This window comes from Myotis daubentonii, chromosome 16, assembly GCF_963259705.1.
Source record: "Myotis daubentonii chromosome 16, mMyoDau2.1, whole genome shotgun sequence".
In the NCBI taxonomy this organism is placed as follows: Eukaryota; Metazoa; Chordata; class Mammalia; order Chiroptera; family Vespertilionidae; genus Myotis; species Myotis daubentonii.
Window position 1 is genome coordinate 18,464,834 of NC_081855.1, and position 22,827 is coordinate 18,487,660.

Genomic DNA, 22,827 nt, shown 5'->3' on the forward strand with positions numbered 1-22,827 from the left:
TCCCTGGACCAGAGCTGCCACCTGCAAACCTAAGGGCTGGCCCAGAACAGCTGGGGCAGGGTGAGCAGATGCTGCCCAGATTCCCATGTGATTGATGACACCCCCCACCCCCATCCCTGACACACAACCTTGGTGTATCGGGACAACCCTCTAACCAACTCAGCTCCCCGGCCAGAGCCAACACAATGCTTTCTTAACACTCAAAATTTTTTAAATATATTTTTATTGATTTCAGAGAGGAAGGAAGAGGGAGAGGGAGATAGAAACATCAATGATCGGCTGCCTCCTGCACACCCCCTACTGGGGATCGAGCGCACAACCCGGGCATGTGACCTTGACTGGAATCGAACCCGGGACCCTCCAGCCCGCAGGCCGACGCTCTAGCCACTGAGCCAAACCAGCTAGGGCTTAACACTCAAGTTTTTTTATTTTTTGTTAATTACAGCTCTTTTAGAACCTTAAAAAAATTATCCTGATACATACCTGAAAAGAAAAATGTAAGTAAAATAAATTGGTTAAAATATTCCTAAAGTTTCTTAAGGTCTGACTCTCTGAATCACTTTCTGACTGTTATCAATGTCTGTGTATTTCCACACAGCACTGTCCTCTGTGCCCTCAAGGGCACCAGTGATGCAGCATTCAATGTTGTCAGTGTTTTGGATTTGGGCCTTTCTAAGAGGTGTGCGGGGACATCTGCATTTCTCTAATGACATGATTTTGAGCATCTTTTGAGATGCTTATTTGTCATCTTTATATCTTCTTTTTTCAATTTCAATGCTTTATTGTTTCATGTATCACATATGTCTCCTTTTCCCCCCATTGACCTCTCCTTGGCCACCCCCAACCCGCAGCATCTTTATATCTTCTTTGGTGAGGTGTATATTCAGGTCTTGTGCCCAATGTTTTAATCAGGTTATTTATTATTGTTGTTGAGTTTTAAGAGTCCTTTGTATGTTTTTTTCCCCCTTTCAAGTCATTTTAATAACCTGGCAGTGACTCAAAATAGGAAAAGCAGATTCAAACGTGTTCCCTTTAAGGAGGGGTGGGGGAGGGGATGCTACCATGATTGGTTTGCACAAGCATGATCAAAGATAATGACGACACTGGATCCCAAAGAGCAAGGGTGGTAAGAAGGCTTCGGGGCTCACAGAGTGGACAGAGGGGTGGCAAGTGGCAGGAGAGACGTGACATTTAAGGAACCCTCAGATTACAGGGCGAGGCTGCTGGGTCGTCAGAACCTTTAGACATTTTTTTGTGGTGATTCGGTGTCGAGAGTCTGTGTCGTCTGGGGAGCACAGAGCAGGATGGGCCGCGCAGGTCTGTTGTCCCACAGGATCAAACTTCCTCAGGGCATGGACCGGTCTCCCTGTTCACTGAGGTGACACTGGAGAAACACGATCTCGCTGAGCAGGAGGTTCCAATTCCATCTGCAGCGCTCTTTGTGTGTTTTAGATAACAATCCTTTATCAGGTATGTCTTTTGCAAATATGTTCTCCCATTCTGTGACTCACCTTCTCGTTCTCTTGACAGTGTCTTTCTCAGAGCGGAAGTTTTTATTTATTTATTTTTTAGCAAAGGTGGAAATTTATTGAAGAACAAGCACAGACTCCCAGATGGGGAGGGGGAAAGAGTCCCCTCAGAGCAGTTTTTAATTTTATTTTTAAAATATATTTTATTGATTTTTTTTTTACAGAGATGAAGGGAGAAGGAGAGGGATAGAGAGTTAGAAACATCGATCAATGAGAGAGAAACACCGATCAGCTGCCTCCTGCACACTCCCCACTGGGGATGTGCCCGCAACCAAGGTACATGCCCTTGACAGGAATCGAACCTGGGACCCTTCGGTCTGCAGGCTGACACTCTATCCACTGAGCCAAACAGGTCAGGGCAGAAATTTTTAATTTTAATGAAGTCCAACTTGTCAGTTATTTCTTTCGTGAATCATTTCTGCAAGTTAGTTCTACCTTTGGACGTTTTGATGACCGAAACCAAGAAATCCCCTTTTTGTTCTGGTAAACTTGGTTTTTCCTGATACAGTTCTTTAAAATGGCCACTGGACAAGGCACATTCAGTTTCATAACTAGATTTATGAAACTTATTTACAGTTATGCCAAGACTTTCACATTTTGGAGTTTTCTATTTTACTTCATTTTTTGGTAAGTAAAAATACTTTTAAAAGAAGGAGGAGGAGGAGAAAGTGGAGGGGGGGAAGGAAGAGAAAACAGTGGTATTTCCAAACCCAAGCATTCTCAGAAATGCAATTCTGTTGCCCTTCACACACAAAAAGCAACTTAAATATATATACAGTAAGTGAATGATGGCTTTTGGGTTTTGTTGTTATTTTTCTTTTGCTGTCGTTACTATATACGTTGCTCCTTTGTCGTCTGCCATTGCAGAGAAATCTCAGGCCAGACCCGCTTGTGTTCCTTTCTAGGTAGCCCTTCAGTTCTGCTGAGACGGACCCTTTAATTCCCAGTTCTCTTTCTTCCTTATGGCTTCTGATTATTTATGGTTTTATTTTTTAAAAAAATATATTTTATTGATTTTTTTACAGAGAGGAAGGGAGAGAGATAGAGAGTTAGAAACATCGATGAGAGAGAAACATCGATCAGCTGCCTCCTGCACATCTCCTACTGGGGATATGCCCGCAACCCAGGTACATGCCCTTGACGGGAATCGAACCTGGGACCTTTCAGTCTGCAGGCCGACGCTCTATCCACTGAGCCAAACCGGTTTCGGCATATTTATGGTTTTTATTTTTTTATTTATGGTTTTAATTTCCTCGTGGCTTTTGCTCACTCCCTGCTTTCATATTTATTTTCATTTGGGGCCGCCCTTCCCTCTGACGACTCTCTCAGGTTGCCTCACATTCAAGTTTCCCAAGAATAAAGATCCCATTTGTTGATCAGTCATCATTAAGTGAGGTACCTCTGCTGGGCAGAGCTCTTGCCTCAAGCTTCCTCATAGGTCTCCGGCTATGGGTCAGCTACTCATACCTGGATCAATCAGCTGTGGCTAGACAATGGGGTCTGTATCAGTCAGCTGTTGCTGTGGAACAACAACAACAAAAAACCAAAACCACAAAGTCTAAGTGGCATACAAATATGGGCATTTATTTCACTCATACATGTATGAGGGTTGGTTGGAGGTCAGCAGATACAGGCTGGGATCTGATCTGGGCCTTTTCGATGTATCTTACACCTTCCTTTTACCAGTGGGTTAACTTGGGCATGTTATTCCCATGGCAGTGATGGGGCACAAGGCCTAGGCTCAGAACTGGGATATTGTCACTTCTGCCCACATTCCACTGTGCCCATATGGTGAGAGGTACAGGCTGTCTCTGGTGGGAGGGACAACAACTGTCATAGCAAAAAGCATGGAGGACTGAAGAACTGGAGCAAAGAGTTCAATTTTTACCACAGGATCACCTGGTTATATAGCCATCAGCTATAAAGCTAAGAAGCATGGAAAACCATCTGTACAGACCCCCTCAAAGGAGGTTGCAGGGATAATGACAGTCTGGGTCTTCTCAGAGAGAGGCAGGGTAACAAGTTAAAGGATGCTTTTGCAACACTTACAGGTAACCACTCCAGGATTTATAATATGCCTTCTAAAACACAAGAGAATATTAAATAAGTAAATAAAATAACAACTCAGGATAAGAGACAGAAAAGTTAATGAAAAGAGACATCCAAAAACAACATAGAAGTTTTTTTTTAAAGCATTACACCATGCAACGAAAGCCAAACAAAATAATCAGTTATTACAATAACTGTCTATGAATCAGAGGCAGACAGTGGGGAGAGCTTCCAAGCACTTTCTTTTTTCAGGCATCCTCTAATTCATAAACAGTAGCTCCTCTGTCTTAGAAACAGTAAAAATTTCTCTAACATTCTGGCATTCATTTTGAGGGGTAAGTTTTCTCCATTTTTCATGTCTCTGTAGCTGTTTGAGTGGATGGCCAGGAAAAGCAACAGCAGAGGCCACTGGCTGAATACCACTTTCTGTGTGACATTCTCATTGCCTGCCTTCTGAAGTCCTGCAGCACTTCCTGCCACCCTGGTCTCTTCCATGGCACTCCCACATCCTGCTTGAGCCTTCACTCTCCTGTTTTTACTCCCAAGGCCCATATCTGAGTCTCATGCATGCAATTTTGAATCCCCACAGTCTCTAGAGAAAAGCCCTGTCCACAGCATGGGCTCTGTATCAAAAAGACTCTATGTAGCCCTGGTCAGTTTGGCTCAGTGGATAGAGAGAGCATCAGCCTGCAGACTAAGGGGTCCCAGGTTCGATTCCGGTCAAGGGCATATGCCGGGGTTGCAGGCGTGTAGGAGGTGGCCAATAAATGATTCTCTCTCATCACTGATGTTTCTCTCTCTCTCTCTCCCTTCCTCTCTGAAATCAATAAAAATTATTTAAACAAATATTTATGGTGTGTGTGTGTTTTTAAAGTCTCTTTGAAGTAGCCAGCAGAAATACAATTCAAAATGCTGCACATAATCAAAACTTTCCAAGGGATGATTGGGCTTCCGGCATAGCTGAATCTGCATGCTCGAAGATATAATCAACAGACTTAGTGTCTTTCCAGCCTTTGAATGTTCTTTCCTCTGGATTGACTTCACTTTCTAACACCCAATGTGCCACCAGCAATTTCAGCTCCCCAACAAAAACAGAACTTCTTTGACCTCAGATTGCCAACAACAACAAAAAAAGAACAATTCCCAGGGGGACTGGCTTGGACCACGTGGCCGTCGCTGAGTCAAACACTGAGGCCGTGGATAGATGCTCTAACCACTCAGGCTTCCACGGAGAGCCCAGCAGGAAGAGGGCTTGATAAACAAATATGGAGGAGAAGAAGAAATGAAAGAACAACGAATGTCCACTACTCTCTTCTTAGTTTCTTTCCAGAAGGAAACCTCCCTGCAGGACTCATGGAAATGATGAGGCCACCATACAGCTGCTTGGTGTATCCTAGTTTATAAAAGTACAGCTTCCATTGTCTCATTTAATCCTTACAGCCAGCCTGTGAGCCAAGTGCCAAAACAGATAAGGACACTAAGGCTTAGATAAATTAAGGGGCTTGACTAAATCACAAAGCAGGTAAGCAGCCCACAGAGGGGCTGAGGAGAGGTGCGTGCAGGGAAAAGAGGAAGAACACACTGACCCCAGGCAACTTCCTCTGCGTCAAGCTCCCCCACGGTCTCCACCACATCCTCCCCTTCACCTCACGGACAGCAGTCCCCCCAACCCCCACCCCTACCTCCTCTTTGCCTGTGTCTCCTGCTTCTCCCCCTTATCATCGATCTGGCCTGTCTAGTTTCTGCCACACCTCTTTCCTGACCTTTGCTCCTTGCTCCAGGCTTGTTTTCCTCCCCGCTGGCCTCCGGGCTCACTTTCACCCACAGCCTGTCCAGTCACCTCACCATGTGCATGGGACAGTGTGCCCGCTTCGTGGGGCTCTCCCTCATCACCCTCTCCCTTGTCTGCATCGTGGCGAACGCCCTCCTGCTGGTGCCTAATGGGGAGACCACTTGGACCAAGGCGGACAAACTCAGCTTGCAAGTCTGGTTAATGGCTGGCTTCTTCGGCGGGGGCCTGATGGTGAGAAGGCTAGTGAGGCAGGGGGCTGGGTGTCCCTCTCGCAGCGGTTCTCAACCTGTGGGTCGCGAACAATGAAAATACATCCTGCATATCAGATATTTACATGACGATTCATAACAGTAGCAAAATTACAGTTATGAAGTAGCAACAAAAATAATTTTATGGTTGGGGGTCACCACAACATGAGGAAGTGTATTAAAGGGCCGCGGCATTGGGAAGGTTGAGAACCAGGAGGGAGAGGAAGAGAGGGAAAAGGGCAGCTGCCTGGGAAGGGGTGGCAGTGGGACAGTGAGACCTGGAGCACTCTGAATCTGGTCCCAAACACTGGGCACTGGGGAGAGGTGCTGGAGGAGCCCCACGGTGCTGAGCTGAATGTCTGAGGGGAACAGGAAGGAAGGGAGCCTCACTGCTCTAAGCAGCTTCCCTTCTAGGAAGGGAGTATGTCCTACCTGCCCCTCCTCATCCCACCACTGAGCAGATGTTTGCAGCCACAAGGGCTGAGGCTGAAGGAGCAGCTGGTTGTGTGGGAGGTTATCAGGGCAAGATAATAATGGGTGTGTGTGGGGGGAAGGGGGGGTGCTTTGATAAAGTCTGGAGCCAGGAAGCTGTGTCACGGATTAGTCATTCTATTTTCTCATCTCGGTGTCACCCTCCCCAGTCTCCATGTCTCTTCACTCTCAGCCCACATTGCTTTTTTTTTTTTTTTTTTTATGGGAATTTCTTTTCTTTTTTTATTTTTTTCTGTTCATCAGATTATTTATTCACTTGATTTTTAGATTCGCTTGTTGATAGATGTGTATTTGTTGTTCATAGTTTGTATCTTTACCTTTTTCTTCTTCGTCCTCTTCTTAAAGGATACCTTTTAGCATTTCATATAATACTGGTTTAGTGGTGATGAACTCCTTTAGCTTTTCCTTATCTGTGAAGCTCTTTATCTGACCTTCAATTCCGAATGATAGCTTTGCTGGATAAAGTAATCTTGGTTGTAGGTTCTTGGCATTCACCACTTTGAATATTTCTTGCCACTCCCTTCTGGCCTGCAAAGTTTCTGTTGAGAAATCAGCTGACAGTCATATGGGTACTCCCTTGTAGGTAACTGACTGTCTTTCTCTTGCTGCTTTTAAGATTCTCTCTTTGTCTTTTGCTCTTGGCATTTTTATGATGATGTGTCTTGGTGTGGTCCTCTTTGGATTCCTTTTGTTTGGGGTTCTCTGCGCTTCCTGGACCTGTAAGTCTGTTTCTTTCACCAGGTAGGGGAAGTTTTCTGTCATTATTTCTTCAAATAGGTTTTCAATATCTTGCTCTCTCTCTTATTCTGGCACCCCTATAATTCTGATGTTGGTACGCTTGAAGCCGTCCCAGAGGCTCCTTACACTATCTTCATATTTTTGGATTCTTTTTTCATTTTGCTTTTCCGGTTGGGTGTTTTTCGCTTCTTTGTATTTCAAATCTTTGACTTGATTCTTGCGATCCTCTAGTCTGCTGTTGGAACTCTGTATAATATTCTTTATTTCAGTCAGTGTATGTTTAATTTATAGTTGGTCCTTTATCACAACCTCAAGAGTCTCATTAGATTTCTTGAGGGTCTTATTAAGTTTATCGGCAGATTCTAGAAAATTCTTGAAAAACCTTAAAAGTGTGGTTTTGAACTCTATATCCAGTAGTTTGCTTTCCTCCATTTCTGTCATTTGTGTCCTGTTTCTTTGTCTCCACATTTTTTTATGCTTCACTGTGTCGATAGAATGGCTTTCTGTACTAGGTGTCCTATAGGGCCCAGTGGCTTAGCCTCCCCAATTACCTGAGGTAGACACTCTTGGTGCACCCCCTTGTGGGCTTTGTGCACATTCTTCTTGTAGTTAAGCCTTGATTGTTGTAGGTAACACTGGGAGGGATTGACCTCCAGGCCAATTGGCTGTGAGAATCAGCTGTGTCTATGGTGGGAGAACTTCTGTGCTGGAGACACCCCTCCGGGGCAAGACTTGCTTCAATGGGGCTTTGGTGCTCACTGAGTCTGCCCCCTGAGTGTGTCCTTTATGGGTCCACGGAGCTGCAATCTGGATGGTCCCACTCTGACCACCGGGCACACTGGCTCCTGGATCTCTAAGGAGGTGTTAATCTAGCCTCTGCCTGAGGCTATCCAGCAGGAGCTCAGCTGTGAAGCAATGCAAGTTGCCCTGGGGCCTGGGGCCAGCTGCAGTTTGTTAGGTAATTATCAGATTGCTAAGGGCCAGGGCTTTCATATGCAAAAGCCTCCATGGCTTGGGCAGGGCGGGGTCCCAGGGGATCAACGGGGGGGGGGGGGGGGGGGAGCGAGCAGTTATGGCTGCTCTCAGTCCTGCCCTCAGAGGCCCTGCTTCTCAGTGTCCCAGCAATCGCTGCAAGCACCCCCGAGAGAAAGCTGCCCTCGAGTTCCGACCGATGCCAGACAGTCCAGTTTCTCCCATATGAGTCTGGGTCCCCAGAGACTCGCCCAGAACTGGAGGTCAGAGCTTGAGACTCCCTCCCGATTGAAAAAGACAACCATGTCCTCAGCCGCCAACCCTCTCCACATGTGCCTCTGTACGGTCTGTATTTTACTTCCGCACCGCACCTCCTCTGAGTCTCGGTATGCTTTTCTCTTTCCTTCTAGTTGTAGAATTTCCACTCAGCCAGCCTTCCTGTGGTTCTGGATGATGTCCGTTCCATCTTTTAGTTGTATTTTTGAAGTGGTTGTGCGAGGCACAACCAATCTCCAATCTTTACCTATGCCGCCATCTTGGTTTCTCCTTCTTTTCTATTTTTTAATATATTTTATTGATTTTTTTTTAACAGAGAGGAAGGGAGAGGGATAGAGAGTTAGAAACATTGATGAGAGAGAAACATTGATCAGCTGCCTCCTGCACACCCCCTACTGGGGATGTGCCCACAACCAAGGTACATGCCCTTGACCGGAATCGAACTTGGACCCTTCAATCCTCAGGCTGACGCTCTATCCACTGAGCCAAGCTGGTTAGGGCCTCACCCCACATTTCTGAATGCCCCCTCTGTGCTCAGAGCTAAGGATAAACTCAAACCTAGGTCAGGGTGATGAAGAAGGTGCCCCCACATCTTCCTGGTGACTGGAATCTGTCAGGAAAAGGGGGAGACTGGGAGACACAGATTCCCTGGACTTCCTACCTCCCATCTGAAACTCCCTCCCCATTTAGAGGAACTTTGGAATGTCAAGCTAGTTTAATATCTTCATGGGATGAAGACAAAACACCTACCCAGCACAGCTCCACACTTCTCAGGATAGTTGACTGATAAAATTTTCTGGGAGACATCTCCCCTTTATCTCTGTCATAGGTCCACCTCTTCTACTGTATCCACCAATCTCCTCTTACCCTCTGGGGTTTTTTTTCCTACTCCCCATCCCACATGGATTCATGGCTGTTGGACTCTACTCCATCCTTCTGACTTCAACTCTCCCTGAGATGTCACACTCCTCCCAGACCTACACCCTCACTCAGGATCACATCATGCTCTTCTCCGGCTTAAACCATCCCAACCTCCCCCCAATCTAACCAGCCTGCTTCAGGGGAGATCCCTGAGGATGCCCTCTCAACGTGCTCATTCCCAGCTGTCTTCCTCCCACCTCCACTCTTGAGAAGCCACTCTTAAGAAGGCTTTTCCAAATCTATTCACCTGGTCCGTGCTATGCCATGAGGACACAGGCGAGGTCCCTGCTCTCTCTAAAGCTGGCATTCCCACTGGGGAGACACACGGTATCACAGAAGCAAGAATGTAAACCTCATTACATCAGGTACATTACATTACCCTGGCTGCTGTGTGTCAGGTGCCTAGACCAGAGCCGTGCACTTAAGAGGCACTTGAAAAAAGTAAATAAATGAGCAAGATGATTTTAGATAGGAGTAGGTATTATCAAGCATACAAAGCAGGGTCTGTCAATAGAGAGCTCCTACAGCAAGATCGAGGGCCACTTCTTATAGTGTTTTCAAGGAAGGCCTCAATGAGGTGATGTCTGAACTGAGACACACACCCTCACCCTCAAGAAAGAATCAGCATGGCAGACAGGGTGGCTGACAGTACAAAGCCCCAGGCAGGAATGGGTTCACATATCTGGGGACCGGACAGGTGGCCAGAGCAGCTGAGGTTAAATGAGATGAGATCTTGGGTAGGCAGAGGCCAGACCAAATATATACACTCTCGAAAGCCACAGGAGAAATCTGAATTTTATTCTAAGTACAACAGAAAATGATTGAAGGACATGTTACTTTTTTTTTTTTTTTTGAACTTTTTAAACTTGTTTTTGAACTTTTCTTTCTTTTCTTTTAAATATATTTTTATTGATTTCAGAGAGGAAGGGCGAGGAAGAGAGAGATAGAAACATCAATGAGAGAGAATCATTGATTGGCTGCCTCCTGCACGCCCCCTACTGGGGATCGAGCCTGCAACCCCAGGCATGTGCCCTTGACTGGAATCAAACCCGGGACACTTTGGTTCTCAGGCTGACGCTCTATTCACTGAACCAAACCAGCTAGGGCTGAACTTTTCTTTAAGTCATACAGACAATTGCCCAGATCCTCAGTTTACAGCTCAGTGAATTTTTACAAAGTGAACACACCCACATACTCAGCACTCAAAATATAGGTCATTACCAGAACCCCAGGTGTGCCTCCCACCAGACACTACCTGCCACTGACAACAGTCCCAACTATCTTGGCTTCTATCCCATAGATTGGTTTTGCCTAATTGGCACTTTATATAAATGAACTCATACAGTGTGGCCACCTGTGTCTGGCTTCTTGAGCTCAACATTATGTGTGTGAGGTTCATCCATATTATTGCATGTATTTGTAGTTTATTATTTCTTATGCATTCCATTGTGTGAATATACCACAATTTATTTAAGCATTTGACTGTTGATGGACATTTGGATAGTTTCCAAATTGGGTTTATTACAAATAAGGCTACCATAAAGATACCTGAAAATGTCTTTAGGTGAATAAATGTTTGCATTTCTGTTGGATGTGTACCTAGAAGTAAAACTGCTGGTTCTTAAGTGTGCAAATATTCAGTGCAACTAGATATTATCAAAGTTTTCTGAAGCTCTTATACTAAGTCCATGTCCATTAGCAAAGTATTAGAGTTCTAGTTGCTCCATACCCTATTGGGCTTAAGAAGATCCCTGTGGCCCTGGCTGGTGTGGCTCAATTGGTTGGGTGTCCTCCAGTGCACCAGGAGGTTGACGGTTCAATTTCCCCATCAAGGGCATATGCCTGGGTTTTGGGCTCGATCTCCACTAGGGGCCATGCAGGAGGCAGCCAATCGATGTTGCATTTTCAGATCCATGTTTCTCTCTCTCCCTTTCCTTTCTGCCCACTCCACTCTCTCTCTAAAAAATTTTTTTTAAATCAGTAAACTATTATTTTTTTATTTTTAAATGAACTATTCTTTTAAAGAAAATCCCTCGTGCAGCTATGTGGAGAATGGAGAGTGGGAAGTCAATAGTGGATGCAGAAAGATCAGATGGAGGGATGAAGGTCACTGCAGTTGCCCAGGAGAGATGATAGTGGCTTGAACTAGGCCAGTGGCCATGAGATGGAGAAAAGTAAGCAGATTAGAGCTATACACTCAATGTTTCCTCCTGTGTTTACAATTACTCATCTCTTTTCATTAAGATGAGTAGATAGAGAGACAGGGAAACTCAGATAACAAAAGAAACACTTTGACTGAAAAAGTAAGAATATCAAATAGATAGGTCATTCCAAATTGGTAAACCCAAAAGGCAATTCTAGGTGTCTGGATCCAGGAGCTTCCCAGTAAGTGACCTAACCAGAGAGGCTAAGCCAGAGGGTCAAAACTGACCCTAGAGCCCTGGCCAGTGTTTCTCAGTGGTTAGAGATGAACCAATTCCTGGAGTGTGCAGTGCATTGGGGTTAGCATTAAACGCAGGCCTCCTAACTGCCATTCAATTGGGCACTGAACATGTCTATATTGAGACTATATTATTAGGCCCTACCCTCCTGGAGGCTACAATCTGGACAGAAATAAGTAGTCACATAAATTATGATAAATTAGAATGGAACCTGAGAGTGCTCCCGGAGAAGTACAGATAAGGTCTTCCTACAGTCCAAAGGGCTGAGGACATCACAGGCAGGTCCCAGGAGGAGGTTAGCACCGATGAGCTAAGGCCTGGAGGCTCTGGAGGGACTGGCTGTCACACGCACTTTTGTTCCATAGGTGCTGTGTCCGGGAATTGCAGCCGTCCGGGCAGGGGGCAAGGGCTGTTGCGGTGCAGGCTGCTGTGGGAATCGCTGCAGGGTAAGATCCAAATTCAGAGGGGGTCCAGGATCGGTCCGGTCTCGGAAGAGCCAACCAAAAGCCACGCCCCCTCTTCCTAGCAACACCAGCTGCTCTGCAGTCTCAGGATCCACCTCTCCCCCGCCCGACCCCCACCCCTACCCTTACCCCTACCCCTACCCCATTACCCCCTCCCAATCTTAGGCCTCAATGGGCCTGATTAGAGGGGACTACAACCCCCATGAACCTCTGCAGCCGCTGGCTCTTAGGGTTAACCTAACTCCTAGCAATGGGGTTTGAAGGAAAATGTATAGGGGGAGGGGGTAGGAGCTAGGCGGGGCCGACTCACCTTCACTTCCTCTCCACGTCCAGATGCTGCGCTCGGTCTTCTGCTCGGCGTTAGGGATGATTGGAGCCATCTATTGCGTCTCAGTATCCGGGACCGGGCTCCGAGATGGACCCATATGCTCTACGAACCGCTCTTGGGTCTCCCCTTTCAAAGAGACCAAGTAAGCCTTAGCCGGTTTTCGCGCCCTCACTACCCCATTCTGTGCCTCTCCCCACGTGGGCCGGACCTGCCTTCGAGAGCGCTTCCCCCACGTGGGCCTCAGGCGCCCTCTGCAAGTCCCCCGTGGCGCGTGCTCAGGACGGGGAACCGGGAGGGGGCCTCCGCGGCGACCTCCGTCTCTCACGTGACCTTTTCGGATCCACAGAGGCTCTTACTTGCTCAACCGCACCATGTGGGGTCTGTGCGAGGAGCCGCCTAATGTGGTCACCTGGCACGTGACGCTCTTCTCGCTGCTCCTGGCCGCCTCGTGCCTGGAGCTCGTGCTGTGCGGGGTGCAGGTGGTGAACGCGGCCATGGGTGTCCTCTGCGGCGACTGCAGGAAGAAGGTGGGACCGCGCGCCCAGGAGCTTTGGAGGGAACCTGCTTGCTCCCTGGCTGCGTTCTCACGGTCTCTTTTCCGCAGGGCGCCCCTGAATGAGGCTCCACTGACCACCCTGCTCGCCGCTGGACGCCCACCCGACCCACCCCCGCCCTGAAATAAACCGTTTTGAGCTCTCTTGCGCATCTCAGATCCTGCCCTATGTGAGGAGTGTCCGAGGCGGGGCTTGTGGCTCCCCTGTGTGGGGCTCCTGCACCCCACTTATTTTCTTAGCAAATAGTTATTTTTTAAGCCTGAGTTTAAATTTTTTATTTATCATTTTTCATTGATTTGAGAGAGAGGGAGGGGAAGAGAAAGAGAAACATGGATGCCAGAGAGAAACATCAATTGGTTGCTTCACCCACGCACCCCAGCCAGGATCCATCTGCAATCTGGGTATGTGCCCCAACCGGGAAGGAACCATCTCTTAGTGCACCCACCAGGCTCCCACCAGCTGAGCCAGGAGGGCCAGGGCAGCAAATAGTTATTGAGCTATTAGTGTGCACCGGAAATACCGAAGTTAACAAGACAGACAAGTTCTGGGCTCTCAACTTAACATTCCAGGATGTGAGGGCGATCTGGCTGCGACATTTGTCACCTCATTGATCACCAGGGCTGATCTGGCTGGCTAGGCGGGTGTCCCCCTCCTCCCTCACCAATCCATGTGCATCCCCCCAGAGGAAAGGACCCGTCTTCGGTAAGGGTATACGAGTAGCTGCGCTCCCCTGCTAGAACCTCCAAACAAGCTCTCAATTTAACATTCCAGGGTGGAAAATTGGCAATTTTTAAAAGATCAGCTGATGATAAGCACTTTTACAAAGCTCGTTGCGACCTGACCAGTGTGGCTCAGTTGGTTGGAACGTAGTCCTGTACACCCAAAGGTTGCCTGCTCTTTGGATTCTGGGTCAGGGCACATACCTAGGTTACAGGCTCAATCCTGGTGGGGACTCATACTAGAGGCAGGTAACCAACTCTCTCTCTCTCCCCCCTACCATTTCAAAGAGACTGAGCAAGGCTTAGCTGGTATTTTCGCCTTCACTACCCCATTCTGTGCCTCTCCCCATGTAGGTCAGACCTGCCTTCGAGAGTGCTACGTCCACATGGGCCTAATGAGCCCTTTGCAAGTCCCCCTTGGCACATGCTCAGGACAGGGAACCCTTTCTCTAAAATCAGTAAAACATATCCTCAGGTGAAGATTAAAAAATAACAACACATTGATAATGGGATAGATATAAACTCTGAGGAAGTGAAATTAGAGCTGAAGTCTGCTTGTGGGCTAACCACCTGGATGCTGAGGGATCCCACGCAGAGAGAATATTGAGGGCAAAGATCCAAAATGGGAATCAGTATACAGAAAAGCCACCCTTGGAGTTGTGTAGAGGGGAGGGAGGTGGGGAGGGGACAACTATGGAAAAGACACGTTAACCAATTAAGCTCTAGAAAATGAAGCCTGAAGGTGTGGTAACATGTCGCCTCCTAATTTGGTAGAAGTTTCTTAACCTGAGGTCACTGGTGGCTCAGAAAATAAATAACCTGGGCATTTAATGGGCATGATGTGTATGCAGACGCCCTCAGAGAGCCAGGGACTTCCTTCACTTGTATGCAAATGGAAGTGACTAAAGGTCCGTAACTTTGGGGAGCCTGCCATGGACTCCTGAGCCAAACCTGAATTTCAGCCTGGCCCAGTGCTAGGCTAGGAGACAGGGAGATGCAGTTTGCTATGCCTAAAACAAATGACACCAAAGCCATGACGGGAAGCTTTAATTCGGGAGGTGAGACAGCCGGAGGTGGGGCCGGGAGCCGAGGCGAAGGGATCAGCTGCTGCAGCAGAAAAAACGCACGTCGTTCATCGCGGTGTCGTCCGGGAGGCCTCTAGGCCGCTGGATCTTGGTCTGCAAACCGCATATGCCTTTAGGACACGGCTCACTCCAGCTTCCAAAGTCTCCCCAGGCCAGGCCAGGCCCCTCCAGCTCCTTGCCGTCGGAGCAGCGGAAGCGCACGTTGTTGGCGCCCGTGTTGTCCCCAAGGGTCTTGGGTGCCTCCACTCGGAGTGAGAAAGCCACGAGGAAGCTGCCATGGGGACACCACAGCGGCTCGCTCCATGCGCCCCACCTGCGAGGGAAGGGAAGACTCATGGCTGTGGGGCGCCCCCCGACTCACCTCCAGCCCGACCCAGGCCTGGGGACTTCCCAAGCCAGGGGCTACCTGGCCTCGGGGGTCGGGTCTAATCACCTGACATCCACCTGGGTGCGCAGGGGAGTTCTACAACCTACTCCCCAGGTCTAAGGTGTGGCAGCGTTGGAGTAACCTGCCGGCTGGGAGGGGGTGGGTGTAACAGGATAAGGCGCATACCCCACCCTAGGGGATCATTGGCCCCTGCCCCTCACCTTCCGGACTCGGACTCCACTTTGTGCCCACGGGAGCAGTGCAGCCGAATCCCGTTCATTGCCGTGTCGTCTCCAGGAATGCCTTGCAGGGGCTCCACCTGGCGCCGAGAGGAGGGGGAAAGATGAGTCAGACTACCAGTCACTATTTTATTTTTTTTACAAGTAAGCGTTGAATGCATTCTTTTTAATTTTTATTACTAGAATTGGTTGGTATCTTTTATTTTAAAAAAAACATATTTTTATTGATTTCAGAGAGGGAGGGGGAGAGAGAGAGACAAACATCAATGATGAAAGAGAGCCTTAGCCAGTTTGGCTCAGTGGATAGAGCATCAGCCTGGGGACTGAAGGATCCCAGGTTCGATTCTGGTCAAGGGCACATGCCTGGGTTTCGGGCTTGATCCCCAGTGGGTGGTGTGCAGGAGGCAGCCGATCAATGATTCTCTCTCATCACTGATGTTTCTATCTCTCTCTCTCTCCCCCTCCCTCTCTGAAATCAATAAAGAAATTCTTTTTAAAATGATGAAAGAGAATCATTGATTGGCTGCCTCCTACACACCCCTCTACTGGGGATCCAGCCCGCAACCAGCATGTGCCCTTGATTGGAATCTAACCTGGACCCTTAAGTCCGCAGGCTAAAGCTCTATCCTCTGAGCCAAGCCTTTGAGACCTAGATCTGAGCCCTCACCTTGATGGAGAATCCGATGGTGAAAAATCCATCAGGACACATCTCGGGCCAGGCCCAGTCGCCCCAGGGACCCCCATTGGTCACCTCGATGACTTGGGTGTAGCTTCTGGAACCAACCGCTCTGGTGTGCCCGAAGCACATCGCCCACAGCAGCAGCAGCTTGGCTCCCACTGGCTCCATTCTGCAGCCTCTGTGAGCCAGGGCCCCTTAAGCAGGTTTATACCACCTCTGCCCCATGAGGGCTCCGATTGCGGAAGGGCCACTCGGATTAAGTGACACCAAAAACTAATCTGCTCCCGGAACCCTGCAGACCTGAAATCACCACCATCGCCTGAACTTTTACTACAGGCCACAAACTGTGGTTAGCGTCTTGCAGGCGTGTTCTATTTAACCCTCACGATTTTAGGAGGTGGGAATTAGCCTTCCTATTATGTAGATTAGGGAACTGGGGCTTAGAAATGGCAAGCAACTTGCCTAAGGTCACCGTCAGCCAAGCTGAGAAACACTTCAACACTGGGAAATGGAGAGCCCAAGGCTAGGGACAGAAGGGAAGGCTCCTGAATCCCACAGGAAGGGAAGGGATTGGTCAGTAGCAAACTCAGGGACCTCCCAGAGTCAAGGGAGCATCAGAGTAAGAGACAGGGCAAGAATCCATAACTGTGGGGGCTAGGAAGAGTCTTCGTAGAGATTGGGGTCCTGACTCCTTGAGAATCTGGGGTACTCTCCCTCACCCCAAGAAGAAAATATACACAGAGACAGGGACAATTCTAAGAAGTTTATGGACTGGGGGCTAAGAACAGGAGATATTGTTTCTTTGATTGCATCCTGTATCCTTTCTCTGAAAGCACCCCCTCCATGGCCACTAGGTGGACTCTTAATTTGCAAAAATCAAAACTATGCCCCAAAAAAGTGCAAATTTGTCATCTGGGGCACTACCCTTGTTTGCCTACCCCTAATACACATTTCTTTGTTTATTAACATACTAGAAGCCCAGTGCACGAAATTCATGCACTGGCAGGGTCCCTAGTGGCTGCGGAGTTGGGGGGTCTCCCTCCCTTCCCCTGGCTGGCCCTGCCCCTTGGCCGAACTCCCTATGAACTCCCCGTTGAGGGGACAATTTGCATGCTACGCTTTTATTATATAGAATACGTATTTTGCAATAATGTACTTTGGCCCAGGTAATATTCTAAATTCTGTAAATAGAGTTACAACCAAGAAAAACAAGATTCATCAGAGCTCACATTCCAGTGGGGGAAACAAATTATTAAGTCTCTAATGGACCTTGAGCTCTATGAAGGCTCAGTTTATTTGTCTCCTTGAGGCCTAATCAGGGCTTGGCATGTGGAAGTACTTAATAAAGATTTGTTTGATAAATAATAGAGGAGCCAACCTGGAGTTGGGACAAGGACTGGGCAGGAGCTGGTGAGGGCATGGTGGATCAAGCCTGAAGTATACAATCAGGAGTTGATGCATCTAGATCAAGACAAGGTCCTGTGGGGATAGGCCAGAGAATTTAGACTCGGGTGCTCCCTGGATCCCAGGTGCCCTGTGCTTGAACTTTATAGGTAAGATTTATGGAGCAATTGTGGTAAGCTTTTCCATTTACAGTGTTTACACGTACATTATCATTTAATCCTGGCCAAGTACCTATTATTATCCTCAATTTACACTGGAAGGAACTCAAGCCCAGAGTCTGTTATCTTAGGACCCACATCATTGCTCAGTGTGGGAGCTGGTACTGACCCCAGCCTCCCTTCCCGATACCCAGGCTGCCTCTTCCTACAACCCGATCCTATAAGGAAGGGAAATACAGAGACGTGTCATTGCCACCGAACTTCCCAAATCCTCTTAATATGGTTTCTCACCCCTGAGGTGCTGCCCTCTGGGGCAAAGGACACAGGGTAAGGGGCCTTAGATTAATGATTAACCCTTGCACTTCAATGCACCTCGGACTTCTCTTCCTTCTGGGAGGCGGAGGGATAAGGCCTGGGTAGGAGCTGGTGAGGGGTGGTGGTCCCAGCAGCGCCCATGGGGGTCGTGCTGCTTCCACAGGTCTCCAGGCGCTGGCTCCGCCATCCAATTCCTCTTGCCATTTTCTCGCTGCTACTTTTTTATCTCTGTACTCGGAGCCTACGTGAGTGGCCTCTTCCCCCACCTTCTCTGGCAGGAACCCAGGAATCCAGGTCCTGGGGGCCTAAGGCCCCTCTTGGAGTCCTCACCGCCCCGCCTTGTCTCTCCCCAGGCGCCCTCTCGGGCTGCGGATCGGGGGCCCAGCCCTGCGTTACGGAGGGACCTCTGCCTTCACAGGTATGCTGGGGGCAGGGCTGGGGCCGGGAGCTCCAAGCAGGACCCTCAAGAGGGGGAAGGTGGAGCCAGGCTGACTGACTCCCTGCTGAGGAGCAGAGCGGGTCCTCCTTCCTGTACCCCCACCCTAGACAGAAGCCGAGAGCACAGCAGGAAAGACACCAGCTAGAGCTAGACCTTAGGTTGGCGAAGGAGGCCTAACAGGCTAGGGGTTCTGCTCCCCCAGATCCGGCAACAGTTGGGATCCCTGGAGGCCCCGGAGCGGGAAGAGCCTCGGTGTCTGGGCCCCGAGGGGATGCTGGGCCGCCTGGTGAGGCCGTTCCGCGCTAGTCTGAACCTGGACGGGGATGTGGAGCTGTCGCAGTACCTGGCGGGATGGAGGGAGCTCATCAAGTGAGTGGTCTCCCTCCCCTCCTCCTTCCCCGCCTCCATGGCTCCATCGCCCTCTCTCTAACCAGCCCACTCTTCCCACCACCAAACACACAGATTCCTAACTCCCTTCGGCTCCATCTTCACCTTCGCCACCAGCGAAGCCTTCACCAAAGTGACAGCCCTCGAGGCTCGGGTGCACGGCCCAGAGGCCGCGCACTACACATCGCTGGCGACCATGGCCGCGTGGGAGCGGCGGGCGGGACTGCTGGAGAGGCCTGGGGTCGCCCCTCCGGACTCGGCCAAGGCCTCGGGCTCACGGACGACTCTCCTGCTGCACCGGGCGCTACGCTGGTCCCAGCTCTGCCTGCAGCGGGTGGCCACCGGGGCGCACCGAGGCCCGAGCGCCGGCGAGCAGTGCGGCGACGCCTACAGCACCGTCCTGGGCCCGCACCACCCCTGGCTGGTTCGGCAGGCCGCCCGCCTCGCGTTCCTCTCCTTCCCGGGTCGCGGCCGCCTGCTGGACCTGGCCTGTCCGCGAGCCAGAGAGGCGGAGGCGCGGGCCGCGCTGGCTCGCGCGGCGGGCACCCTGGAGGAAGTCTACAACCGGACGCAGGGTCTGCTGGCCGAGCGCGGCCTGCTCCAGCTGGCCTAGGGGACCCACCGGGAAGGGAGCGCCCCGGGGCGGGACCCGCGCAGCTCTGGGCTCAGGGTCCAGGCCCCCGGAGCCCGGCTACCGGGGGGCGGGGCGCCGGATATCCCGCCTCTTCGGTGACGTCATTCCCCTGCAGGCGCGCCCGGGGTAGGGTGGGATTTTTTTTTTTTATCTCCTCCCTCTCTCCGAAGTCCCGGGAAGAAGGGAGAAGCTAGGGAATAAAAGGTACTTTTTGGTAGCCGTCGATTTAGGGCGGGTTTTTTTTGTTTTTTGTTTTTTGGTTTTTTTTGTGAGGCCAGCGGGCACTTTAAGGGGAAACAGAAAACTGTGGGTGTGGGAAGATGTGTCATCCCTGTTCCCGGCAGCGGAGAGACCCACGCTCCCCGTGGCTATCTCAGCCACGCCTATGGCTGTCCTTGGCCAACCACAGGCCAAGCCTCCAGCCCGGACCTGTCTCCGGAGCTACCTCCACTGACCCCGCAAAGGCAACACGTCCGGCTGGGATCCAATCGCCTCCTCCCAGTACTGCACCTCTTGTGTTCCTTGTCTCTGTGAATAAATGGCACCCTTTTCTGTCAACCACCCAAGCCTAAAAGCCTGTGCATTATGCCTCACACCAGAGAGGCATTTAATCTTTACTAAATGACTTTGGCTGCTCCCACAACGAGAGTGAACATGAAAGAGCTTAGCATTTCATACACTGACAACTCCCAAATGACAACTCCAACCCAGTTTGCCCTGGATTCCAGGATCCTATCGACACACCTCCTCATTCGACATCTCCATTTGGATTTCAACTAGACATGGCAAACTTAAATGCCTAAAACTATGCTTCTAATTCCCCCTCCTCCAAAGTACCCTCTTTATAGCCTTTGCTATCTCAGTAAGTGACAATTCCATTCTTCCAGGTCCTTAGACCAAAAACCTTGTAGTCATCCCGACTCTTCCGTTTCTCGTGCGTTGTGCCCACATTCAATTTGTCAGAACCTGACTACTTCCCACCATCTCCACTGCTACCACACTTGTAAAGTCGATTTTATTACCTATATTGTTGCAATAGTCTAATTGTCTCTCTGTTCCATACTTTACGTCCCTATAATGTGTGTTCAATAGAGCAGCCAAAATGATTATTTAAAATGTAGTTCACATCATGTCACTTCCCTGCTCAAAACCTTCCAATGGCTTCCTATTACATTCCGATTTTAAAAATTAATTTAGCCTTAGTTGGTTTGGCTCAGTGGATACAGTGTCAGCCTGCGGACTGAAGGGTCCCAGAATCCATTCAGGTCAAAAGCACATCCCCAGGTTGCCTGCTCGACCTCCAGTAGAGGGCGTGCAAGAGGCAGCTGATCAATGAATGATTCTCATTGATGTTTCTTTCTCACCCTCTCCCTTCCTCTCTGAAATCAATAAAAATATTTTTTTAAAAAATTAATCAGGAAATTTTCTGTATCATATTTTCAGTTAAGTATGTTGAAAAGCTTTGTAAAGATCCTACCTGATCTGACTCTGCATTAGCCAAATTGACCTCCTCAATATTCACTGGACATGTCAGATTTGATCTTGCCTCAGAACCTTTGCACTTTCTCTCCCCTCTGTCCATACCGTTTTTCCCCCAAATAGACAAATGTCTCCCCTCCTTACTTCCTTCTGGTCTTTATTCAAATGTCTCCTCAGTGAGATCTTTCCTGATTATTCTAAAATGTCAACACACACACACACACTTCCTAACTTCCTTCCTTGCTTTATTTTTCTTCTTATTCAATTCACTCTCTAACATACTGTATATTGGAATTCTTTATTTTTTGTTGTCTCCCCCAACATATATATAAGCTCCATGGTGAGAGACCAGTCGGGAGCCAAAAACCAGGATTATAGGCTTTATTAAGGGAAAGAGACCTGCCGGGCTATCTCGCAATGGGAGAACAGCAGCACGTGCAGAGGTGAGCATGCCTTTTGAGGGAAGGAATGGGGGCTTAGTGTACTCGGCGTGCGCTGATTGGTGGCTTAATGTATGGTTCATATAGGAACAAGGGCTTAGGGCAGTGATGGCGAACCTATGACACCTCTGACACGCGAACTCATTTTTTTGGTTGATTTTTCTTTGTTAAATGGCACTTAAATATATAAAATAAATATCAAAAATATAAGTCTTTGTTTTACTATGGTTGCAAATATCAAAAAATTTCTATATGTGACACGGCACCAGAGTTAAGTTAGGGTTTTTCAAAATGCTGACAAGCCGAGCTCAAAAGGTTCGCCATCACTGGCTTAGGGTATCTGGCAGGTATTGATTGGTGGTTCAATGTATTGTCCATATAAGGTACATGGTTAGTCACTCAGGTATTTCCGGGCTGCAGGTTACATCATACTCTGCCCACCAGTTGGGGGAAGGGAGGATCTATCACATGGGGCTAGAAATTTGTCTATTTTGTTCCCTGATGTACCTTCAGTGCCTCACACAATGCCTGGTACCTAGTAAACACAATGGTTTCTTGTTGAATGAATGTATGAGCACAAAAAATAGTTCAGATGGCTGGAGCCAAGAGAGTCAAAAAGAAAAGGGGGCTGCATAACAATGTAAATGTACTTGGTGTTACTAGATTGTATACCAAAAATGGTTAAAATGCTACATTTTATATTGTTATTTATATTTTACTACAATAAAAAAATGTAAAAGAAGCCTGGCTGGTGTGGCTCAGTGGTTGAGTGTTGACCTATGAGCCAGGAGATCACAGTTCAATTCTGGTAGGGACACATGCCGGGGTTGCCAGCTTTGATCCCCAGTCTGGGGCGTGCAGGAGGCAGCCAATCAACGATTCTCTCTCATCACTGATGTTTCTATCTCTCCCTCTCCCTCCCTCTCTCTGAAATCAATAAAAACATATTTTAAAAAGTATATAAAAGCCCTAACCGGTATGGCTCAGTGGATAGAGTGTCGGCCTACGGACTTAAACGTCCCAGGTTCGATTCCGGTCAAGGGCATGTACCTTGATTGCAGGCACATCCCCAGTGGGGGGTGTTCAGGAGGCAGCTGATCGATGTTTCTCTCTCATCGATGTTTCTAACTCTCTATCCCTCTCCCTTCCTCTCTGTAAAAAAATCAATAAAATATATATATTTTTAAAAAGTATATAAAAAAGAGAATTGACCAATGAATGCATAGATAAGTAGAACAAAGTGGTCATCTCTCTCTCCCTCCGTCCTTCCACTCTCTTTCCCTTCCTCTCTCTCTCTCAAATCAATAAATAAAAATTAAAAGAAAAAAAAGTTATTTGAAAAGATCAAGAAAATTAACAAAACTTTAGCTAGACTAACCAATAAAAAAAAAGGGAAGACAAATGATTAAAATCAATAATGAAAGGGGATATTACTACAAATCTTAACAGAAATAAAAGGGATTATAAGGGAATACTATACACCGTTGTAGACTAACAAAAAATGGACACATTCATAGAAAGACATAAAGTACCAAAATGGACTCAAAGGTAAATAGAGCCCTAGCCAGTTTGACTCAGTGGGTAGGGCGACAGCCTATGGACTGAAGGGTCCCAGGTTCTATTCTGGTCAAGGGCACATGCCTGGGTTGTGGGCTTGATCCCCAGTGGGGAGCATGCA

General features: G+C 48.5%; 3 protein-coding genes and 1 pseudogene across 4 annotated transcripts; 2 read left to right on the forward strand and 2 right to left on the reverse strand.

Annotated features, from left to right (window-relative positions):
* Positions 1 to 1,162: 1,162 nt before the first annotated feature.
* LOC132219277 (H/ACA ribonucleoprotein complex subunit 3-like) lies at positions 1,163 to 2,965 on the reverse strand (annotated as a pseudogene).
* A 2,388-nt stretch (positions 2,966 to 5,353) lies between these two features.
* On the forward strand, positions 5,354 to 12,948 carry TM4SF5 (transmembrane 4 L six family member 5). The gene is made up of 5 exons (XM_059668900.1): positions 5,354 to 5,601; positions 11,824 to 11,904; positions 12,256 to 12,392; positions 12,597 to 12,777; positions 12,855 to 12,948. Exons 1-5 carry the CDS (start codon positions 5,425 to 5,427, stop codon positions 12,867 to 12,869), a joined length of 591 nt encoding a protein of 196 aa, XP_059524883.1. The 5' UTR covers positions 5,354 to 5,424; the 3' UTR covers positions 12,870 to 12,948.
* Positions 12,949 to 16,266, reverse strand: VMO1 (vitelline membrane outer layer 1 homolog). Its single transcript, XM_059668906.1, has 3 exons — positions 15,882 to 16,266; positions 15,197 to 15,294; positions 12,949 to 14,921 (listed from the first exon to the last, which is right to left on the reverse strand). Exons 1-3 carry the CDS (start codon positions 16,059 to 16,061, stop codon positions 14,624 to 14,626), a joined length of 576 nt encoding a protein of 191 aa, XP_059524889.1. The 5' UTR covers positions 16,062 to 16,266; the 3' UTR covers positions 12,949 to 14,623.
* Positions 16,267 to 17,896: 1,630 nt separating this feature from the next.
* Positions 17,897 to 19,209, forward strand: GLTPD2 (glycolipid transfer protein domain containing 2). Of its 2 annotated transcripts, XM_059668899.1 has the most exons (4): positions 17,897 to 18,015; positions 18,124 to 18,188; positions 18,412 to 18,578; positions 18,672 to 19,209. In XM_059668899.1, the coding sequence occupies exons 1-4, from the start codon at positions 17,910 to 17,912 to the stop codon at positions 19,207 to 19,209; spliced, it is 876 nt and encodes a 291-aa protein (XP_059524882.1). In that variant the 5' UTR covers positions 17,897 to 17,909. The 2 variants fall into 2 exon arrangements, with proteins under 2 accessions (XP_059524882.1, XP_059524881.1); XM_059668898.1 differs by having other exon boundaries at positions 17,910 to 18,188.
* Positions 19,210 to 22,827: the final 3,618 nt, after the last annotated feature.